We start from the raw sequence: 17,962 nt of genomic DNA on the forward strand, positions 1-17,962 counted from the left end.
TCCGCATCATGCGCTTCCTCGCAATGACCTTGGTCCTCATAGCAAGCTTCGTCTCGGCATTCTTCTTCCCTTCCTCGGTAGGCGGCATCTCATCCGCCTTCCTTTTTTCGTCCTCTCCCCGCTTACCCCCCTTGCCGCTCTTACTATCCTTTCTGTTACCTCTGTCATCCTGACCACTCTTCTTCCACCCCTTGCCCCCTTTCCCACCCGCCGCCACCTCCTTCGCCCTACTCTTCCCGCCCTGTGACCTGTCCTCCCACTGCCTCTGCCTCATCTTCTCCTCCTGCGCCTTTCTCCGCTGCACTACATTCGCGTTCTCGATCGCGAACTCGACAATCAGCCGCTGCGTCTTGCCCGCCTCGTTCTTCAGCGCGTGGCCGTTCAGGTAGCGCAGACCCATCAGCGCCCATCGGTGCGACGAGTACTCGATGAAGCCGTAGCCGCGCGACTTGCCGCCGCCCGTCTTCTCGTCCACCTTGGAGCCCTCCTTGGTCTCGAAGACGACCTTGGCCTGCTTCACCACGCCCTTGCCCTTCTCCTTCCTGCGCCGCTCCGCCTCCCTGTCCTCCTCGCCGCCGCGCGTGTTCTCTTCCTTGGAGAGCGGTTGCCTGCGGCCTTCCTTGACGTCCTTGGCGAAGCCGACGACGGCTTCGCGGGCGAGTTGTTTTAACTCCTTGGAACCGATGTTGTGCGGGATGTTGCGGACCGCGAGGCGGGTCAGGCTCAGGTGCAGCGCCGGGTTGGACTCGATCAGCTTCTTGCGCTGCTTGGCGCTGGCTTCCCGCATCTTGATCTCGGTCGGGGTGAGTTTGTTGTGGAGCGGCGAGTTCTTCTGGATGGCGCCTTCTGCCAGCAGGAAGAGTCGCCTCTTGTCCTTGTCCTTGCCCTTGCGTGGTCCTTCTTCAGCCAGGCGCGCGGCTTCGTCTTTGGACACGGCCTGCGCGACCTGCAGGATGCGGCCGTCGAGCGTGTAGTTGCCTTCTGGATCGGCCGTCTCGTCTTGCAGGACCGAGTGCTTGGCCAGCGTTGTAACAGGCCGATGGCGTGGCGCCCCCTTCAAGCATGCCTTGAAGTCATCCACGTTGAAGAAGCACACGAACCCTGTGCCGGCTGGCTTGTCGAGAGTGCGGTTCATCACCACTCTAGCGTATCTCACGCGCCCAAATCGTTCAAAGTGAGCCTTGAGTGTCTCGTCGGTCGTCGTGTAGGGGAGGTTGCGGATGAAGAGAGTTGTCGAGTTGTCTGTCATCGGCCGTTTGGGCCTTTCCTTCCCCTCGTCGTCCTCACCAGACTCTTCAGACTCGCCGTCCTCGTCCATCTCTTCGTCTTCGTCCTTCCCGTCTTCATTCCCTTCTTCCCCGCCGCTCTCGTCATCTCCTTCCTCCTCTTCCTCCTCTTCCTCCTCTTCCTCCTCCTCCTCCTCCTCCTCCTCCTCCTCCTCCTCCTCCTCCTCATCCTCTAGGTTGTCCCCGTAGTTCTTGAAGAAGTTCACCAGGTCCCGATCTTCTTGCGTCATATTCGGATCGTCCTCCTCCTCTTTCTCATTTTCCGCCTTCTTCTTCGACTTCTTGGCCTTGGGATTCTTGTCGGTGTCGTCGCCGCCTTCCGACGTAGCAGTGTCCTTCAGTTTCTCCCAGGTCCGCTTGTCCACCGCCCAATCCACGGCCAGCGTCCGCCCATCGACCTCCTTGCCATTGATAGCCTCCATCGCCCTCTCGGCATTCTTACGGCCGCGTAGGGTGACGAAGCCGAAGCCGGCAAGCTTGCCCTTGTCATTGGGCAGATCGGCAAATTTGATCTTGCCATAGGGCTGGAACAGTTTGGCCAACTGCTCCGACGTCTTGATGCTCCAGGGCAAGTTCCGAATAATGAGCTTGGGCGCTTTCCGAGCCTCTGCCAAGTCCTCCTCCCGCTTCCGCTTCTCCTCCACGGCCTTGGACGCAGCCTCGACGCCCGACTTGGCGGCATCGCGATGCCGGGGCTGGGCGATGTCGAGCTTCAGCCGGCGGCCCTCAAAGAGCTCGTTGTCGAGCTTCTCCCTGGCCTCGTGCGCATCCTCGGGATCGGTGAACGAGACGAAGCCGTAGCCTCTGGAGGCCTTGGTCTTGGGGTCGAGCACCACCGTGGCGTGTTTGACTGGGTAATGCTGCGAGAAGAATTCGGTCAGGGACTCGCTCGTGGCTGATGGCGGCAGCGATCGGACGAAGAGCTGTTTGCGTGACTCGACCCGCGCCTTCTTGGTTGGCGGGCTCGAATTTTGCCCGGATGCTGGCTCTGATCCGGCCGGTGCATCGTCAGTCTCGAGTTGGCGCTTCTTGCTGGACTTTCCCATGTTTGATGTAGCTCTCCTTTCCGGTTCTTTCGGATTGTTTGGTTGTGCAGCCTGGTCCGAGCTAGCTCCCGCTCAACTGCAGTGGAGGCCAGCAGAAAAAAATCCAGAACCAGGACGATAACGAAGCTTATCGTGCAAATTGTGGAGCGTGCCGCAGGACACCAGCCCCACGAGCCCCTCCATGCACCGTCAACGCTAAGCTGAATTGGGAATCAACCGGTAAACAAACATACCGGCACTGTGATACCTGCAGACCCTGGGGTTTAGGAGACAAATCAATCTGCGGCCTCTGACGCATCCACATCCACAGACGCCCAGTGTCGTAACCGAGACCGATGGGACTCAATTTTCGGCTGAGATAACTACCTACAGATACGCGAAAACAAGGACGCCGCCATGCCCGCGAGAACCTCGACGAGGTCGACCCGGTCGACGCGCGCTTCGACGGCATCGCGCGCCTCGTCGATCAACGCCGACATCCCCGCCGAGACGCCCGACAATGCCCTGCGCACCCAGGTTGCCGCTGTCTTCCGCGAGGCCCAGCGGACAACCGCCTCGCACCGCAAGCTAGTCGTGACGCTGCGCAAGATCCAGGAAGCGTGCTGCTACGAGCCAACGTCAGTCAAACGGCCGGCCAGCGACGCTGCTACCGCCATTTCCGACTTCGACGAGGATGACTTTAACACCGAGTTCGTGCGCTGCGTGCTGCGCATCATGCCCGTCAAGAAGAGCGAGGGGGTAGGCGAGAAGACGGTCCGGTTTATCGGCCTGTTTCTGCGCCACGCCATCGACAAGGACAACGAGGCCATGGGCGAGCTCGACGAGGACGCCAGCACCATGCCCGAGACACCCGGCACGCGCCTGACGGGCCATCTGATGGAGACGATCCTGCCGCTGCTGACGGCCAAGGACAAGTTCGTGCGCTACCGCTCGACACAACTGATCTCGCACATCATCAACTCGCTCGACGCCATCGATGATGACCTCTTCCAGAAGCTGCGGTCCGGCTTGCTGAAGAGAATCCGCGACAAGGAGGCCATGGTGCGGGCCCAGGCCGTGCTGGGGCTGGGCCGCCTGGCGGGGAACCAGGCCGAGGCCGAGCCGGACTCGGACGATAGCGACGATGCCGCGAGCGGCTTGCTGGAGAAGCTGCTAGAGGTGCTGCAGAATGATCCCAGTGCGGACGTGAGGAGGTCGCTCCTGGTCAATCTGCCGATCCTCCCCGGCACCCTGCCGTTCCTGCTCGAGAGGGCACGGGACCAGGACGCGGCCACGCGCCGTGCCGTCTACTCGAGGCTGTTGCCGGCCCTGGGCGACTTCCGCCACCTATCGCTCTCCATGCGGGAGAAGCTGCTGCGCTGGGGCCTGCGCGACAGAGACGAGAACGTGCGCAAGGCCGCCGGCCGTCTTTTCCGCGAGCGGTGGATCGAGGACTGCGCGGGCACTCCGGCGCCTGCAGAAACCGGACAGCCGGCCGAGGTCTCGCCGCCCAATTTGGACGCCCTGCTCGAGCTCCTGGAGCGCATCGATGTTGTGAATTCCGGCGGCGAGAACGGCGTGGCTCTGGAGGCGATGAGGGGCTTCTGGGAGGGCCGCCCGGACTACAGGGAAGCCATGGTCTTCGACGACCAGTTCTTCGAGACGCTGAGCGCCGAGTCTGTGTTCGTCGTGCGGACCTTCAACGACTTCTGCCGGAACGAGGGCAACGGCAAGTTCGAGGCGCTCGTGGAGGAAAAGCTGCCGGAAGTCACCAAGGTGGCATTCTACCTCGAGCGATACATCAAGGTGTTGATCGACGCCATCAAGAAGGCCGAGGAGCAGGAGGCCGAGGAGGACGAGGAGGAGGAAGACACGGTGGAGCAGGAGTTCATAGTAGAGCAGCTGCTCCACATCGCCCTCACGCTCGACTACTCGGACGAGGTCGGGCGTCGTAAGATGTTTGCCCTGCTCCGCCAGACGCTCTCCGTCCCGGAGCTGCCGGAGGAGGCGACCAAGCTCACGGTCGCTGTGCTGCGGGACATCTGCGCGCCCGACGTGGCCGGCGAGAAGGAGTTCTGCAGCATCGTGCTGGAGGCCGTGGCCGACGTGCACGACACCATCGTCGACGACGTGCCGGACGAGGACGTGAACGACAACGAGAGCTTCCACTCGGCTAGGTCCGAGGTCAGCAGTCCCAGCACGCCCACCAAGAGCGGCAAGGGCAAGACGCCCGAGCTCTCCGAGGAGGAGGCGGCGGCCAAGGCCATCAAGGAGATCATGATCAACATGAAGTGCCTGCACATTGTGCAGTGCATGCTCGCCAACGTGTCGGGCGACCTGCAGCAGAACGACCATCTCGTGGCGATGCTCAACAACCTCGTCGTGCCCGCCGTGCGCAGCCATGAGGCGCCCGTCCGCGAGCGCGGCCTGGTATGTCTCGGCCTGTGCTCGCTGCTGGACCGGTCGCTCGCCGAGGAGAACCTCACGCTGTTCATGCACTTCTTCAGCAAGGGCCACACGGCGCTGCAGATCACGGCGCTGCACATCCTGACCGACATCCTCAACGTGCACGGCGCGCAGCTGCTCTCGTCCAACCCGACGCTGCTCAAGGTCTACGTCAAGGCCCTCCGCTCCGGCGCGAAGCATCCCGAGGTGCAGGCGGCCGCCACCGTGGCCGTGTCCAAGCTCCTGCTCGGCCGCATCATTCACGACCACGACGTGTCGGCCGAGCTGCTCAAGACGCTGGTGGTGGCCTACTTCGAGCCCGCCAGCGCCGGCAACCAGAGCGTGCGCCAGGCGCTCAACTACTTCCTGCCCGTCTTCTGCTTCTCGCGCCCGGAGAACCAGGACCTGATGCGCTGCGTCGCGCTCGACGCCCTGCACACCCTCTACAACGTCCGCGAAGGCTTTGACGACGACGACGCCGACGTCGATGACGAGATGGTCTCGCTCAGCGCCATCGGCGCCTGTCTCGTCGATTGGACAGATCCGAGGAAGTGCTACTCCCCCGGCGGTGGTGCTGGAGGGGAAGGGGATGCCGAGAAGAAATTGGTCAATGCGGATGTGCATCTGGAGTTAGCGAGCGATATTCTGGAGAGGCTGGGTGGTAATGTGCCGAGTATGTCCCCCAGCCCCTTGCTAGCTCGCGCTCTCTCTGTCTCTCGTTCTCTCTCTGTCTCTCGTTCTCTCTCTGTCTCTCGTTCTCTCTCTGTCTCGTTCTCTCTCTGTCTCTCGTTCTCTCTCTGTCTCTCGTTCTCTCTCTGTCTCTCGTTCTCTCTCTGTCTCTCGTTCTCTCTCTGTCTCTCGTTCTCTCTCTGTCTCTCGTTCTCTCTCTGTCTCTCGTTCTCTCTCTGTCTCTCGTTCTCTCTCTGTCTCTCGTTCTCTCTCTGTCTCTCGTTCTCTCTCTGTCTCTCGTTCTCTCTCTGTCTCTCGTTCTCTCTCTCTCTCTCTTTTCCTTCCCTTCATTCCTTGCTATCGTTACTAACCTCCTTGCAAAACAACAGAAGAGGAAAAGAAAATCATTGCCTCCCTCCTTGGGAAGCTGTACGTCTCCCCGGCCTCGTCCGAAGACAAGACCCGAGAGGTCTACACCGCCGTCTGCGACGCCGTCGAGAACCAGCTGCTGTCCGACGCCACGAGCCGCAATGCCCTGTACAAACTGCACGTCGGACTCGGCAAGATCGTCAACAGCCTGGATGCTGCTGCCGAAGGCGGCGGGCTGGCTGCTGGTGGGAGATCGCGCCGGAGTGCGAGTCGGGCGAGCTCGGTTGCCTTGACAGACGCCGGCCCAGGGAGTGTTGCGGCGGCAGAGAGAGAAAAGACGCCGGTTCAGCACGAGGTGCAAATCAAGGAGGAGGAAGAGGAGGACGACGGTGACGATGCGGCGACGGTGGTGCATCACGGGTCGACGGAGCAAAGCCTCGTTGACGAGCTTCTATCAGAGGAAGAAGAGTTGTGATGACTGCATCCACTGGCCGAGGGGTATATTATAGGGTGGGGATGGGTATATAGGCAGACTTGGTTGTTTGGGATTCGCGTTACGGGGGTTGGGGGGTTGGGGGGGTTATCTTGGTTTTGTTACGTCTGCCTGGGTATGAATAGGTCCTTTCCACGACTCCACGACGTCAATGCCATGCTTTGCCTCGTTGCGCTCTTCCGTACAATCAACATATATTTACAGATTACACCATAACAACATCCATGTGTGTGTTTAAGTTATCCATCCCTTTACTCATTTCCTCCTTTCCTCCACCGTCCCCAACCAATAAACCAGCCCGCCCAGCCCAATATTCACCACCATATGCTGCCCCAGACTCCACGCAACACTGTACAGATACTTTGGCGAAAACACCGTCCAGATGAACAAATGCGTCCGCAGCAGCGTACAGGCAGCCATGACAGCCGCCACGCTCCCCGCCACAAACACGGTCAGAACCGCCACATGATGCTTCCACAGGTTAGCCTCCCCCTCCCCCTTCTTATCAGCAACCGCCATTGCCATCTCCCGTCTCTTCCTCACAAGCAACGCGACGTTGGCCAGGCTCCACCAGATCGGCGCCGCCCAGTTCCCCACGAAAGTCAACACCCCGACGGCAGCGACATCGAACGACGCAATACCGTTGTACGCGCTGGAGAGGTCCACCGAGGCGATCGAGTTGGAGCCGCCCGATGCGAAGAAGGAAGCGTGCTGCAGCAGGAGGCAGGTGGTGCTCACTTCGACGGGAGACAGGAAATCGAGCTGGACAGACGAGAGGATGCGGTACTGGAGGTTGAAGAGCAGGTAGAGGGGGATGTTGGTGGGCCGGGACTGGGTGAGCGCAAGGAGGGTGTAGAGGGTTGTGAGCGTGGCTACGCCGCTCTCGGTCAAGGAGATGCGCCGGCGCGTGAGGATGAAGAGGGTGGTTAGCCCCGCGAGCAAGGCAATGCCCATGAAGACGGCGCGGGCGCGGGCGACGAGGGAGGCGCCCTGCGTGAAGTTCAGGTCGAGCGAGCGGCGGGCGAACTCGGTCACGAGTTCCGGCGCGTCCTCCAGCGTGAAAGCCACCTTGAAGGTGAAGGCCGCCAGGCCCAGGCCGGTTGCGGCGGCGAAGCTGAGCCAGATGGGCAGGCCGCTAAGGCCGTAGATCAGGTTCTGGTGCACCCACAAGTACGTCGCGCCGATGAGGCCCCAGAGCAGGATGGGATTGGTGTGGAGGAAGGTCTTGGCGATGTCCGGCTCGCCGGCAAACTTCTGGCCCGTCTGGTTCCAGCTCCTGATGATGCGCGTGGCGAGGAGCATGGCTGTGGTGGAGAAAATCTGGAGGAATACGGGTTTGTTGCCGCTAAATATGAGTTAGCTAGGAGAGAGGCGGCGTCACTGGGACGGCGAGCTCACTGCTTGAATCCCTTTAGGCCCAGATGAACAAACCACGCCGTCGTCGCCCAGTACCAGAAGTGGTGCTCTTCTTCGACGTAGCTGCTGGCGAACATCATCACCCCGTACGCGAGGAGGATGGCGGAAAGGGGGCCGAGGGACGCGGCTCTATCTCTGGCACCCCGCGCCGCAGCAACGACTGCAGCTACGGAAGCCACAACTGCAGCGGTTTGTCCTAGCATAAGCCTGTGCATGTCATAGTTGCTGGCCATGCTACTGAGAATTCCTTGGGCGTTTCGGAGCCACTATATGCTCGTTAGTGCCGTGATCGGCATCCGCTGTTCCCAATTACAACCTGCCTGAGTGATGGACGATACCAATGCAGAGTGATCATCTTCAGCGTGCTTGACGTAGCTGTCAGCCAGTTCCTTCCAGCCATGTGCCAATCCCTGATAATCAGCCCTGGATTCCGTGAGCCCGCCCGTGCCTGAGTCTGGCTCGAGGATCTCCTGGCCAAACACTGCCAGAACGATGTCCAGAATCTGCCGGGCATTGCGCATCAGCAATTGAACTTGGTCCCTCTCTGCGCGGACGTCAACACATATTCCCGCAAAATGCCAGCGTCATCGAACATACTGCTTGCCCAGAATGGCAGGAACTCGGGGATGAGCGCTCCCAGGTTATTCTTGGGCACAGGGAAGCCCAGGAGAGCGGCGAGCGTTGGGGCGAGATCAGACTGCTCAACAGTGCTGTAATACTGGAAGCTCTCGTCCTGCGGCAAGGGCGACTGCAGGTGAGCCCCGAGGTCTCGAAGCTTTGGCGACATGAATACCAGGGCTGGGGAGGTCTCTCCGGCCGATGAGGCGCCGTGGTTGCCGGCGTCGTTCATGCCGTGGTCACCACAGACCACAAATAGCGTCGACCGCAGATGGTCTTCCGACTCGATGGCCGTGTAGATCTGTCTTATGACCGCATCCATCTCCCGCTGCTTCACAACCATGTGCGGGCTGACGACGGTCAGCGTGGGCCAACCACTTCTGCAGGAGCCGGCCTACCTCTTCGGCCCTCCCTTGTGGCCAATGTGATCCAAGCCGAGATAGTGCAGGACCATGGTGTTCCAATCATCTCTCCCGAGCTCGTCCGGGACATGGCGCGTAACGTTGTTGTCCACCTCGGTGAAGTCCTGCTACCCCGTCAGCGCCTGGTTCTTTTCTTTGCCGCCTGGACGCTACTCACCGAGACAAAAAAGCTCGTCGTACCATCGACTCGATCGAATGTGCCCGGAAACAGCTTGAGCCACGTGTCATCCCCGTACATGACCAGCTTTCCCGTGCCTTTGGCCTTCATCTGTGCCAGCCATGTATCCTGGGATGCCAAGCTCGAGCTCTCGTCCGCCTCGTCCAGGTTGAGGACGACGTCGAGAAACGACGGAATCGAGCCAGTAGTGATGGCCTTCAGCCGCGGCATCGTGACAGTTGGAGAGGTGGCGTGCGCCGTAAAGGGGAGAGCGGAACCATTGAGGATGAGCCTGGTCAGTCTGTCAGCTTGCGCGCCGACAGCAGGAGCCCGGCAAAAGGGAGACTGACGATTGCGTGAACTCGAAGCCGCTCTCTGCCGTATACACAAAGTCACTGTTGCAATTGTCCATTTGTCAGCTTGGATGTCCAAGAGTACAACCAGCCAACTGACGGCCTCAATACCTTCGCAGAGCGTCAACGACCATAAAGACGAGCTTGTCGAACGGCGCGGCCGGAGGATCGCCATACTCGGTCACGGAATCATAGCTGGCCAGACCGGGAAGCAGCGGTTTGTACGGAAAGAAGCCCGTGGCGAAGATTAGAATCGCGGCGGGAATCAGAGCGTTTGCGACAAGCAACAACGCGGAGCTCAGTGTCTTATCGGGACTGCGACGCGCTGTCATTTCCACCCTCAGGAGATGGCTCCAGGCAGCAATGACGGAGGAATTAGGCGTGGAATCTCAGTTCAATTGCAAACGTGGGCCATGGTCAATCCATTCAGTCATGCGGTTCATGGGTATCTCGACGACGCCAGATACGGAAAAGAAAGCTGGAAGCTTGGTGTTTCCTGTAATCAACCCCTCAAGGTTCCTCGACATCCTCAAGTCTCTAGGAGTACGAGGGTGATTGGATGGATGCCGGGCGGATTCGAGCCAAGAATTGGACCCTTATTATGCCGAGCCCCACTATGTAAGAGCCCCGACAAGCCGAGACCCGAGCCTCAACAACACGCTGGTACCGCAATAAGGCACGAATTTACGAGCTCCGGTATCAGCCGCGAGTAGCTACATTGAGCCAGCCATGGAGTCTACATCAAGGCAAACCACAACAATGAAAGGCTTGATATTTCCAAGCATATTTAGAACGTATATACATATCCAGGTATATGAGGAAGGAGGCGTGTGCTGTCAAACCCCCGTGCATCTCTCAAAGCCGAAGCATAACGCTTGTCCCTGAAACCCATTTCCATACCCTCAAGTCCAAGGCTTACGTGTTTCTCCATCACCTCCGTGTGAAACAGCGCGAGGCGTTGAGATGCTGAGTGGCCATTAAAGCCCTCTAGAGAAGCTTCTTGAGCGGGTGATCCCTTGAACGGCTGATCTACCGAACTTCAAGTCTCGGCTTTGCTTCATAGCTTGGGGGTCATCCGCATAACTCCGTGGGCTCGGGCAACTCCGAACGGAACTACCGTCATATCGTCTTGATCAAGATGCCCATCACCTTTTGATGCAGGCATCCATCTTCAGGCGTCGCTTCATTTCTTGTTCCGCTTGGGTCCCCTCATCGGAAACACAATGGACGACTTCTTGCTTCTCCGCTTTTCCACTTTCCTCTTGCTCTTCGGCTTTGTGCTTGCCGGCTTAGCACCATCTACATCCATGGCTGCTGCGAAAAGTCAGAGGCGAAGTCCTCGGGTCTGCCGCCGTGTGAACTTACTGTCGTCCTTCTGAGTACCAGTCTCCTTGGACTCATCCACAGGCTCTGAAGCAACATATTAGCATCCTCTCATTAACCTGGGCAGCCGTGCACATAAAACATACCCTCGTTCATCTCGACATCTTTTTGTGGCTTGGGTTGAGCGGCGATGGCCAAGAGCTTTGCGGAGAGGCGCTCTGCCCGTGCTGCCTCGACCGGCCCGAAGACATTCTTCTTGAGCCGTTGATTGTTGGCCTTGATTCTGCTCGCTCTTGCGCTTTTCGCCATTTCCGCTGTGTGTTGTGCCGAGCTGCAGTCCGAGCTAGAAGCCGGTGTAAAACAGTCTACACAAACGCTGGTGAAAATGGCACGTTACAAGCATACAACAAGTGGTTGAAATTTTCAATGCTGATGAAGGAGGATCAGATGCAACAAAGCAGTTCCATTTGGATTTACGAATACAGGAATTGCAACCTTGGAACTGGCCCATAGCCGCCACACTTCAAGGTAAGCGGGGCAAGTGGGGTTCGCCGAAGAACTGCCAGATCTTGCCAAGCTTGTCCTCGAGCCCGCTAGGTACCTTGGTCCTTACGAAGTTAGGACAGCTTCATTTGTGCCACGCAGTACCGCCTTTTGTATCGACGTCAACCCGAAGTGTGTGCACGAGGACTTCCTCGATCCTCGAGGCGATAAGCAGGGCTCTGGCAATCAGCGGTCCTTCCAGGCACCGAGTCTTTGCACCGACAACTCAACATCCCACATCATTTGATCTGGGACACCCAATCTTCATGAGGCCCCCCCCAAAAAAGCAGCCAAACTTGCACCAAACAGATTGCTGGTGGGACAGAGGCGCCCGGCCTCGAGTCTGGCAGCACCCTCCGAGGCAACTTTATCGCTCCTCCCTTCACCGCGGCCATCTCAATAAATACTGCTAAGTCTTGGTTCGCCTTTGGAACTCTGTCATTTCATCTGGCTTCAAGGCCATGGATGACAGGTCGGCAGAGGTTCAAAGCCTCATCCGAATTGTCCAGGTGCCTGCCATTTCAAAGACAGTCCTCCAGTCCATCTGCGCCGTGAATGGCATCCCCAAGACTGGGAAAAAGAACGAACTCCAGAGACGAATCATTCAGCGTAAGTAAGGTTATTTTGGCACGCAGACATAGACTTTCGCCAAACCTCTTTCGCCTCGGCCACATTTTCTCCTTTCCCTACTCCCACCAACAGCAGGGACATTTGCACCACCTCTTCTTGTACGCTGTGGCGTGACTTACCATCGCCGAACAGAAATTCAATCCTGCGCCGAGAGCCGTGACTGGGCGCGCTTGAAGGAAATTCGCGAGAGCATTGCGAATAGGGCTCCTGTTTACATAACCCCGGCACGGGTCTCGCAAGTCCCGGTGCCGCAAGTCCCGGTGCCGCAAGTCCCGCCGCCGCAGTGGCAGCCCCAAGTCAAATCGCAATCAACGTCGCAGCCGTGGCCACAGTCATTGCCGCGGTCCACCTCTCACCAGACTTCAAGTTCTCAACCCTCCTCCAGCTATGCGATGCCTCCCTACGGCCAGTCAGCTTACGATGCGCTCAATGGGCTGCGATCGCAGAACCCGCCGGCGCATTCGTTACGTGCACCGCAAGGTAGCTCGGGTAATCGGGCGCTACCCGGGTTAAATGTGCCCACTATCACTTTCAAGGCAAGCCCCTTCTACGAAATTAAATACCAAGTCGGCGATGTCAAGACCCTTGAGGGTACGTATTGGGCCGTGTAACTTCCTCCGCTCCGCTAATACGCTGGCTAACTAGGCCCAGTGATGACATCGCACCGGAACTCGGAGAAAATCTCTGTCAGGGTTCAGGATCATCCAGCGCTCCAGCTGTGCTTCGCGGACAAAAACATGAGAGTCATGGTGTTTTGTGCCGCGGGGAAGGATGGGGTGCAAGAGATTGCATTTCCGTACCAGTGCGAGTTGAAGGTGAACGGCGGTGACATCAAGGCGAATTTGCGCGGCCTGAAGAACAGACCTGGGTCTACTAGACCGGTTGACATCACGAGCTCGCTGCGCCTGAAGCAATCCGGCTACACCAACAACGTCGAGCTCACCTACGCACTGACTCAGAGGGTACGTGAAGACAACGATAGAACTCCCCCACAGGTACGGGACTGGTAAGGGTTCGCGCGAAGGTCTGCTAACGAGCTGTGCAGAAATTCTACATGTGCCTAATCGTCTGCCGTGCGATTCCTATCGAGACTCTCGTTGCGCAGATCAACAAAAAGATTCGCAAATCATCCGTTATTACGGAAAGTAGGTAGCCGCTCTTGTCGTACGCCTCGTACCGTATGGGCCGCGCTAACGGGTCTCCCAGTCACGAAAAAGGCCAGTGACCCCGACGTGGTTACCACGTCGCAGAATTTGAGCCTGAAGTGCCCCCTCTCTTACATGAGGCTCAAGCTCCCGTGTCGTGCGATCGGCTGCAACCACATCCAATGCTTTGATGCAACGTCGTACCTTCAGCTGCAGGAGCAGGGTCCGCAATGGATATGTCCCATTTGCAACAAGTCCGCGCCGTTTGAACAGCTGGCCATCGACGAGTGAGTTGTGAATCCCGAACCTGTCACGCTCCAGCGAAAGATGCTAATTTTCATTTCCCCAGGTACGCGCGAGAGATACTAACCAAGACCAGCGAAGACGTTGAGCAGGTGACTATCGAGCCAAATGGCGAGTGGTCCATGCCAGGCACGAAGAAGAAAGATACGCCGAACAAGGAAACAAGCTATGTCGAGGACGAAGACGTCGTGGTCTCGTCGGTCACCAGGACGGCAGGCAGGACAACAAAGACCCCTGGCCTAGTTGCTGCACCCCCCGCGCACTTAGCGACACCCACAAGCGTCGCTTCTCGGGACACCTCGGCCGCCCCCAGGTCGGCAAGCGGCAAGCGACCAGCCCCTGAGGTTATTGACCTGACGTTGTCGGATGATGACGAGCCGCCACGGCCGGTGAAGCGCGCAAACCTCGGCCATCAGTATTCGACTGTCCCATACTAGAAACATGGGACTGGCAAGAAGAAGAAGAAGAAGAGTAAACGTTAACGCTGCTTTCCACCAGTTTTGTTTTTGGCATTTTCCTAGTCTGCTCGGCGATGCTGGGTTTTTCCGAGGTCCACCAGCGCACCGTCACGTCACGATGCCCGCCGGTCGAACCTTGCAGGCGATCAACACGGGGTCTCTATTATGGGCCTACATATTTCCGGGGTTCTTACATTGTACGCGGGAGGACCAAGGCATTTGGTAGGCGTTGGGTGGTGTGGTATTATGGCATGTGAAAATCATGTAATGGAAGGGAGTTCCTTCGGATCAGGCATGAACGGAAGAAGCATTTTGCCCAGGGTTGCCCAGGGTTGCCCAGGGTTGCCCAGGGTTTTCGACCCGCAGGCTCGCCAGGCAGGGACAGATACCGCTGGTTTCAGGCGCAGTTCATCTGATGATGACGCTATAATTAGACTAGCGAACGCGATGCCTTCGTGGCAGGTATCAGGCATCTAATCTGTCGAGTGCGCCGGTGATATTACTCGTAGCTACAGGTTGTACGGAGTCGTGGTCGAATAAGGTACGGATGCCTGACCTGGTTCTCTTGGATTAAGTTATATCGGATATGTGCATATCGAAAGACGTGATTATCGCATCGCAGCGCTGAGTCCGTCAACGACAGCAGTGGCAGCACACCGAGAGACCCGAGCAGCTCAGCAGAACTTCCAATTCACCACGCGGCGCGAGGGCAACCGGGACGGTATTCAGGATTTGCAAAGATCTGATCTGTGGCAACCATACATAACTTCCTCCACGCTCGATACTGAATTCGACGCAGCGACGTCTTCTACGACAACGGCAATCCGTCTCCCACTTCCCACTGTCGCAACTCGAACGCTCCCACCAGGAATTTCCCGTTTTTCGTGAGAAGACATTCGACACGACGTGCAACAACCGACGCACCGCCATTGCGCGTCCTCTACCCCGCCATTCTCCAGCAGAAGGGCAAATCCAAGAAGAAAGTCAGAGCCAGAACTAGAACGAGAGAGAAGCGAGGAAAAGAAACAAGCTAGCACAAAAGCAAAAAGATGTCTTTCGAGCCGGTAATGCCCCCTTACAACGCCTCGGACCCAACGGCACGCTTCCTCTCGGCGTCCTGCCTCGACTTCCTGTTCATCGAGCTCGTGCCGCTGGCATACCGTGTCACCAACGAGCTGGAGGCTGTGGCGCGCGAGCAGGAGATGCTTGCGGATGGGTTTGGGAATGAGAACGACGGGACAACGTCAGCGGCAAACGCTGATGGGTCGGGGACTACTGCGCTGGCTGCGACTGCGACCACGGGGGGTTCGTCTTCTGGGGTATTAGGGGCTGGAGGGAGCAATAGGGGAGGAGGGGGAGGAGCAGGGGGTCAAGGGTCAACGGCGGCGACGATGATGGACGAGGAGGAGGAACGGCAGGCTGTGTTTCGGCGGTTGGAGGGGATCGGGTACCGGGTTGGGCAAGGGCTAGCGGAGAGGTGCGTTGGCTTGTCTTCTTTCCCGTAATGTGACGAGGGATCCCGCTTGCAGGATGCTGTGTTGACGCTATGCTGTGTTGCCGCAGATTCACCCGCGACAGGCCACGCTTCAACGACACGCTCGACGTGATCAAATTCCTCTGCAAAGACCTCTGGACGCTGGTCTTCCGCAAGCAGGTGGACAATCTCAAGACGAACCACAGGGTAAGCACCGCCTCAAACCTTTGCCCATGCACCGGAGACGGGTAAAAGCTGATCCACGCCAGGGCGTCTATGTCCTGACAGACAACGGCTTCCGGCCATTTGCCCGCATGAGTGCTCAGTCAAGCAGCCAAGCGGTGCTCCTCGCACAGCCGGTAAGTTCCACTTCCGTCTCCTCCTTGCCCTCCTATCACCTAAGTGCAAGACATACAGCTAACACAGGCATGCTGGGGAAACCAGTTCCTGTGGTTCCCTTGCGGCATCATCCGCGGCGCGCTGGCAGCACTGGGCATAACGGCGACGGTACATGCCGAGACAACCGAGCTGCCAAGCGCAGTCTTCCAGATCAAGACCGTCCCAGCCAAGACATAGCATCGCCGGGACAGCACTGGCCATATTGAAGGATCGAGTGTCAGCGAACAAGAGCCTCGTCCATTCTCGGGACATGTTCCCCGCGCGACCGCGTTTATTTCTCGTGTATAGAGGCTTGCGCAGCTACAGTGTCTGCATTGGATGTTTCCGGAACTACCACAACAGCTATGGTTTCTAGACTGGGGGTGTTGGAAGACAATGATGACGGCGATGGCGTATGGCGTTGATTTGCATCAAGGGCGGCAATAGAGGACAGCCTGACGGTCGAAGATCAAGTAATGTTTAACTATTTCTTGTTCGCTGGGACCGAAATTCCCTACTATGGCAGTATATCCAACCTTACCTTCCACAGCAATCTGGTTGTGGCATGTGCACACCCTTCCTTGTCTGGCCAGTTGCAGCTGGCCGCCGCTAAAATTACCTCCCTTTGGTTTCGTCGCAACCGTCACTAATAAATACTTTCTCGGGCCTCAGGTACGAAGGGACTACCGTTGGAAAGTGGAGAAGGGCCAGGTCGTAAGGGTCATCACTCAGGCCCAAAGAACTTATCGACCGAAAACCAAGGGAGCCCGTTTTGATCTGGAACTGCTGTATTCCCGAAACTCTATGATCTCAGTAGACCGACCAATACTGACCTCGCAGCTCATACCCCCATCACAACCTAAGAAATAAAAACCCAATCAGCCACTTGAACTCAACTCAAAAGCGTGCATGCCTATTTTCTAGCAGGGCGCGGCAGCTCGTTTCAGGCGCAGGCCACCGTAGTGACCACGAAAATCACAGCTGCTCAACCAACAGCAATCAGAAACTAGGGGGTATTCACTTTTGGGGAGGGTTGTGGGCAAAGTCGATGCCCTTCTTGATATTGCCCTTCAAGCCTGCAACTGCAGCATCGAGCAGCTTCTTCTCCCTGTCGGTGATGTCACCAAGGATGTCGACGGCCTTCTCGGCGCCGTTGGGCTAATCGCATGTCAGCATACAGACTACACTGAATGACTTTTTGCTGAACACTTACGCCTAGCTCGATGGGAACCGAGAAGAACTCGACACCGGTCTTCTCGGCGATCTCCTTGCCGCCCGGAACGCCGGGAAGGTAGACATAGCTGGGCTCCACGAGACCCTTGGCTCCCTTGGTCGCCTTGAGGAGCTTCTCAGCGAACCTAGACAACAGTCAGAGTGGCAATACTAAGAGTCCAAGCGGTCCGAGACATACCTGTAACCGGCATACGCCATAGAGAGGGTAGCAGATCCAAGACCGTCCTTTGCCTTGACGACCTCGTCACCGCCGAACTGGACGCGGTTGACAAGAGCTTCGTACTTGTCATCGGGAATCGTAACGGATGGGTTGATCTTGCTGAATAGGGGGACGATGGTCTCGCCGGAGTGGCCACCAATAACGGGGACGGTCAGTTCGTGGGGGTTGCTCTTGCCTGCAATCTCGGCGACGAAGGTCTCGGCGCGGACAATGTCGAGGGTGGTAACGCCGAACAGGCGCTGCGGGTTGAAGACGCCCTTGGTCTTGAGGACCTCGGCCGAGATGGGGACGGTCGAGTTGACGGGATTGGAGATGACCAGGATGAAGGCCTTGGAGGCGACCTCAGCGGCCACCTCGATGAGGCCCTTGACGATGCCGGCATTGATGTTGAAGAGGTCGTCACGGGTCATGCCAGGCTTCCCTGGAACAACAAAGTCAGCATGTGATTACCTTCAGAGTGATCATCTTGGGCACGCGCACGGGGAATGCCCGCCGGGATGATGATGATGTCGGCATCCTTGAAAGCAGTCTTGGCACCGTCGTTGGCGGGGAGGTAGCCAGCGGTTTTCTGTAGTGTCGGCAGTGTATTAGACGGTGGACGTGCTCAGTTGTTTCAGGTTGTTGGCGCTTACAGCATTGGAGGAGATGTGTGACAGGTCGGCAGCGACACCCGGGGTGTTGACGACATCGTAGAGGGCGAGCTCGTCAACGAGCGGGGAGAGCTTCAGGAGCAATGACAGAGGCTACGGGGCACAATGTCAGCAGCTTACGCTTCACAGGCTCTCAGGGAGAAAACAAACCTGGCCAATGCCGCCAGACGCGCCAGCAACAACTGTTGATGGTGTCAGGATCTTATTTTCTAAATCGCGCAAGACGCGCGGTGTCCCTTACCAGCTTTAACCATCTTGACTGTCGGCTGTGATGAGAGCTTGCGGGGTATGGAGGGGTAACTGCTCGAGAAGCTCACAGTTAGTAGCCGTTCCAGCAATGCGCCATTCAAAC

At 57.9% G+C, this 17,962-nt stretch overlaps 7 protein-coding genes across 7 annotated transcripts; 3 read left to right on the top strand and 4 right to left on the bottom strand.

Annotated features, from left to right (window-relative positions):
- Positions 1 to 28: 28 nt before the first annotated feature.
- Positions 29 to 2,563, bottom strand: B0T15DRAFT_505795 (uncharacterized protein; the record flags this gene model as incomplete). Its single annotated transcript, XM_062867540.1, has 2 exons — positions 29 to 2,323; positions 2,558 to 2,563. Coding segments are annotated over 2 exons (2,301 nt in total), but the record flags the coding sequence as incomplete, so codon positions are not given.
- On the top strand, positions 2,557 to 6,366 carry B0T15DRAFT_544003 (condensin subunit-like protein). The gene is made up of 2 exons (XM_062870034.1): positions 2,557 to 5,429; positions 5,815 to 6,366. The coding sequence occupies exons 1-2, from the start codon at positions 2,729 to 2,731 to the stop codon at positions 6,267 to 6,269; spliced, it is 3,156 nt and encodes a 1,051-aa protein (XP_062717334.1). The 5' UTR covers positions 2,557 to 2,728; the 3' UTR covers positions 6,270 to 6,366.
- Positions 6,367 to 9,807, bottom strand: B0T15DRAFT_544004 (alkaline-phosphatase-like protein). The gene is made up of 8 exons (XM_062870035.1): positions 9,365 to 9,807; positions 9,251 to 9,295; positions 8,901 to 9,192; positions 8,720 to 8,847; positions 8,301 to 8,671; positions 8,024 to 8,247; positions 7,686 to 7,969; positions 6,367 to 7,632 (listed from the first exon to the last, which is right to left on the bottom strand). Exons 1-8 carry the CDS (start codon positions 9,583 to 9,585, stop codon positions 6,543 to 6,545), a joined length of 2,655 nt encoding a protein of 884 aa, XP_062717335.1. The 5' UTR covers positions 9,586 to 9,807; the 3' UTR covers positions 6,367 to 6,542.
- Positions 9,808 to 10,000: 193 nt separating this feature from the next.
- B0T15DRAFT_544007 (uncharacterized protein) lies at positions 10,001 to 11,038 on the bottom strand. The gene is made up of 3 exons (XM_062870036.1): positions 10,723 to 11,038; positions 10,619 to 10,663; positions 10,001 to 10,567 (listed from the first exon to the last, which is right to left on the bottom strand). Exons 1-3 carry the CDS (start codon positions 10,883 to 10,885, stop codon positions 10,437 to 10,439), a joined length of 339 nt encoding a protein of 112 aa, XP_062717336.1. The 5' UTR covers positions 10,886 to 11,038; the 3' UTR covers positions 10,001 to 10,436.
- A 148-nt stretch (positions 11,039 to 11,186) lies between these two features.
- On the top strand, positions 11,187 to 14,009 carry B0T15DRAFT_544009 (PINIT domain-containing protein). Its single transcript, XM_062870037.1, has 6 exons — positions 11,187 to 11,728; positions 11,882 to 12,340; positions 12,401 to 12,711; positions 12,795 to 12,894; positions 12,956 to 13,181; positions 13,244 to 14,009. Exons 1-6 carry the CDS (start codon positions 11,581 to 11,583, stop codon positions 13,632 to 13,634), a joined length of 1,635 nt encoding a protein of 544 aa, XP_062717337.1. The 5' UTR covers positions 11,187 to 11,580; the 3' UTR covers positions 13,635 to 14,009.
- Positions 14,010 to 14,388: 379 nt separating this feature from the next.
- Positions 14,389 to 15,866, top strand: B0T15DRAFT_316160 (transport protein particle component). The gene is made up of 4 exons (XM_062863988.1): positions 14,389 to 15,132; positions 15,219 to 15,336; positions 15,399 to 15,488; positions 15,574 to 15,866. Exons 1-4 carry the CDS (start codon positions 14,705 to 14,707, stop codon positions 15,703 to 15,705), a joined length of 768 nt encoding a protein of 255 aa, XP_062717338.1. The 5' UTR covers positions 14,389 to 14,704; the 3' UTR covers positions 15,706 to 15,866.
- Positions 15,867 to 16,524: 658 nt separating this feature from the next.
- B0T15DRAFT_497279 (lactate/malate dehydrogenase) lies at positions 16,525 to 17,864 on the bottom strand (the record flags this gene model as incomplete). Its single annotated transcript, XM_062867254.1, has 7 exons — positions 16,525 to 16,665; positions 16,721 to 16,865; positions 16,919 to 17,381; positions 17,441 to 17,528; positions 17,593 to 17,703; positions 17,761 to 17,792; positions 17,852 to 17,864. 7 exons carry the CDS (start codon positions 17,862 to 17,864, stop codon positions 16,525 to 16,527), a joined length of 993 nt encoding a protein of 330 aa, XP_062717339.1.
- Positions 17,865 to 17,962: the final 98 nt, after the last annotated feature.

The sequence above is a fragment of the Chaetomium strumarium genome, assembly GCF_033439665.1.
Source record: "Chaetomium strumarium strain CBS 333.67 chromosome Unknown B0T15scaffold_8, whole genome shotgun sequence".
Classification (NCBI taxonomy): domain Eukaryota; kingdom Fungi; phylum Ascomycota; class Sordariomycetes; order Sordariales; family Chaetomiaceae; genus Chaetomium; species Chaetomium strumarium.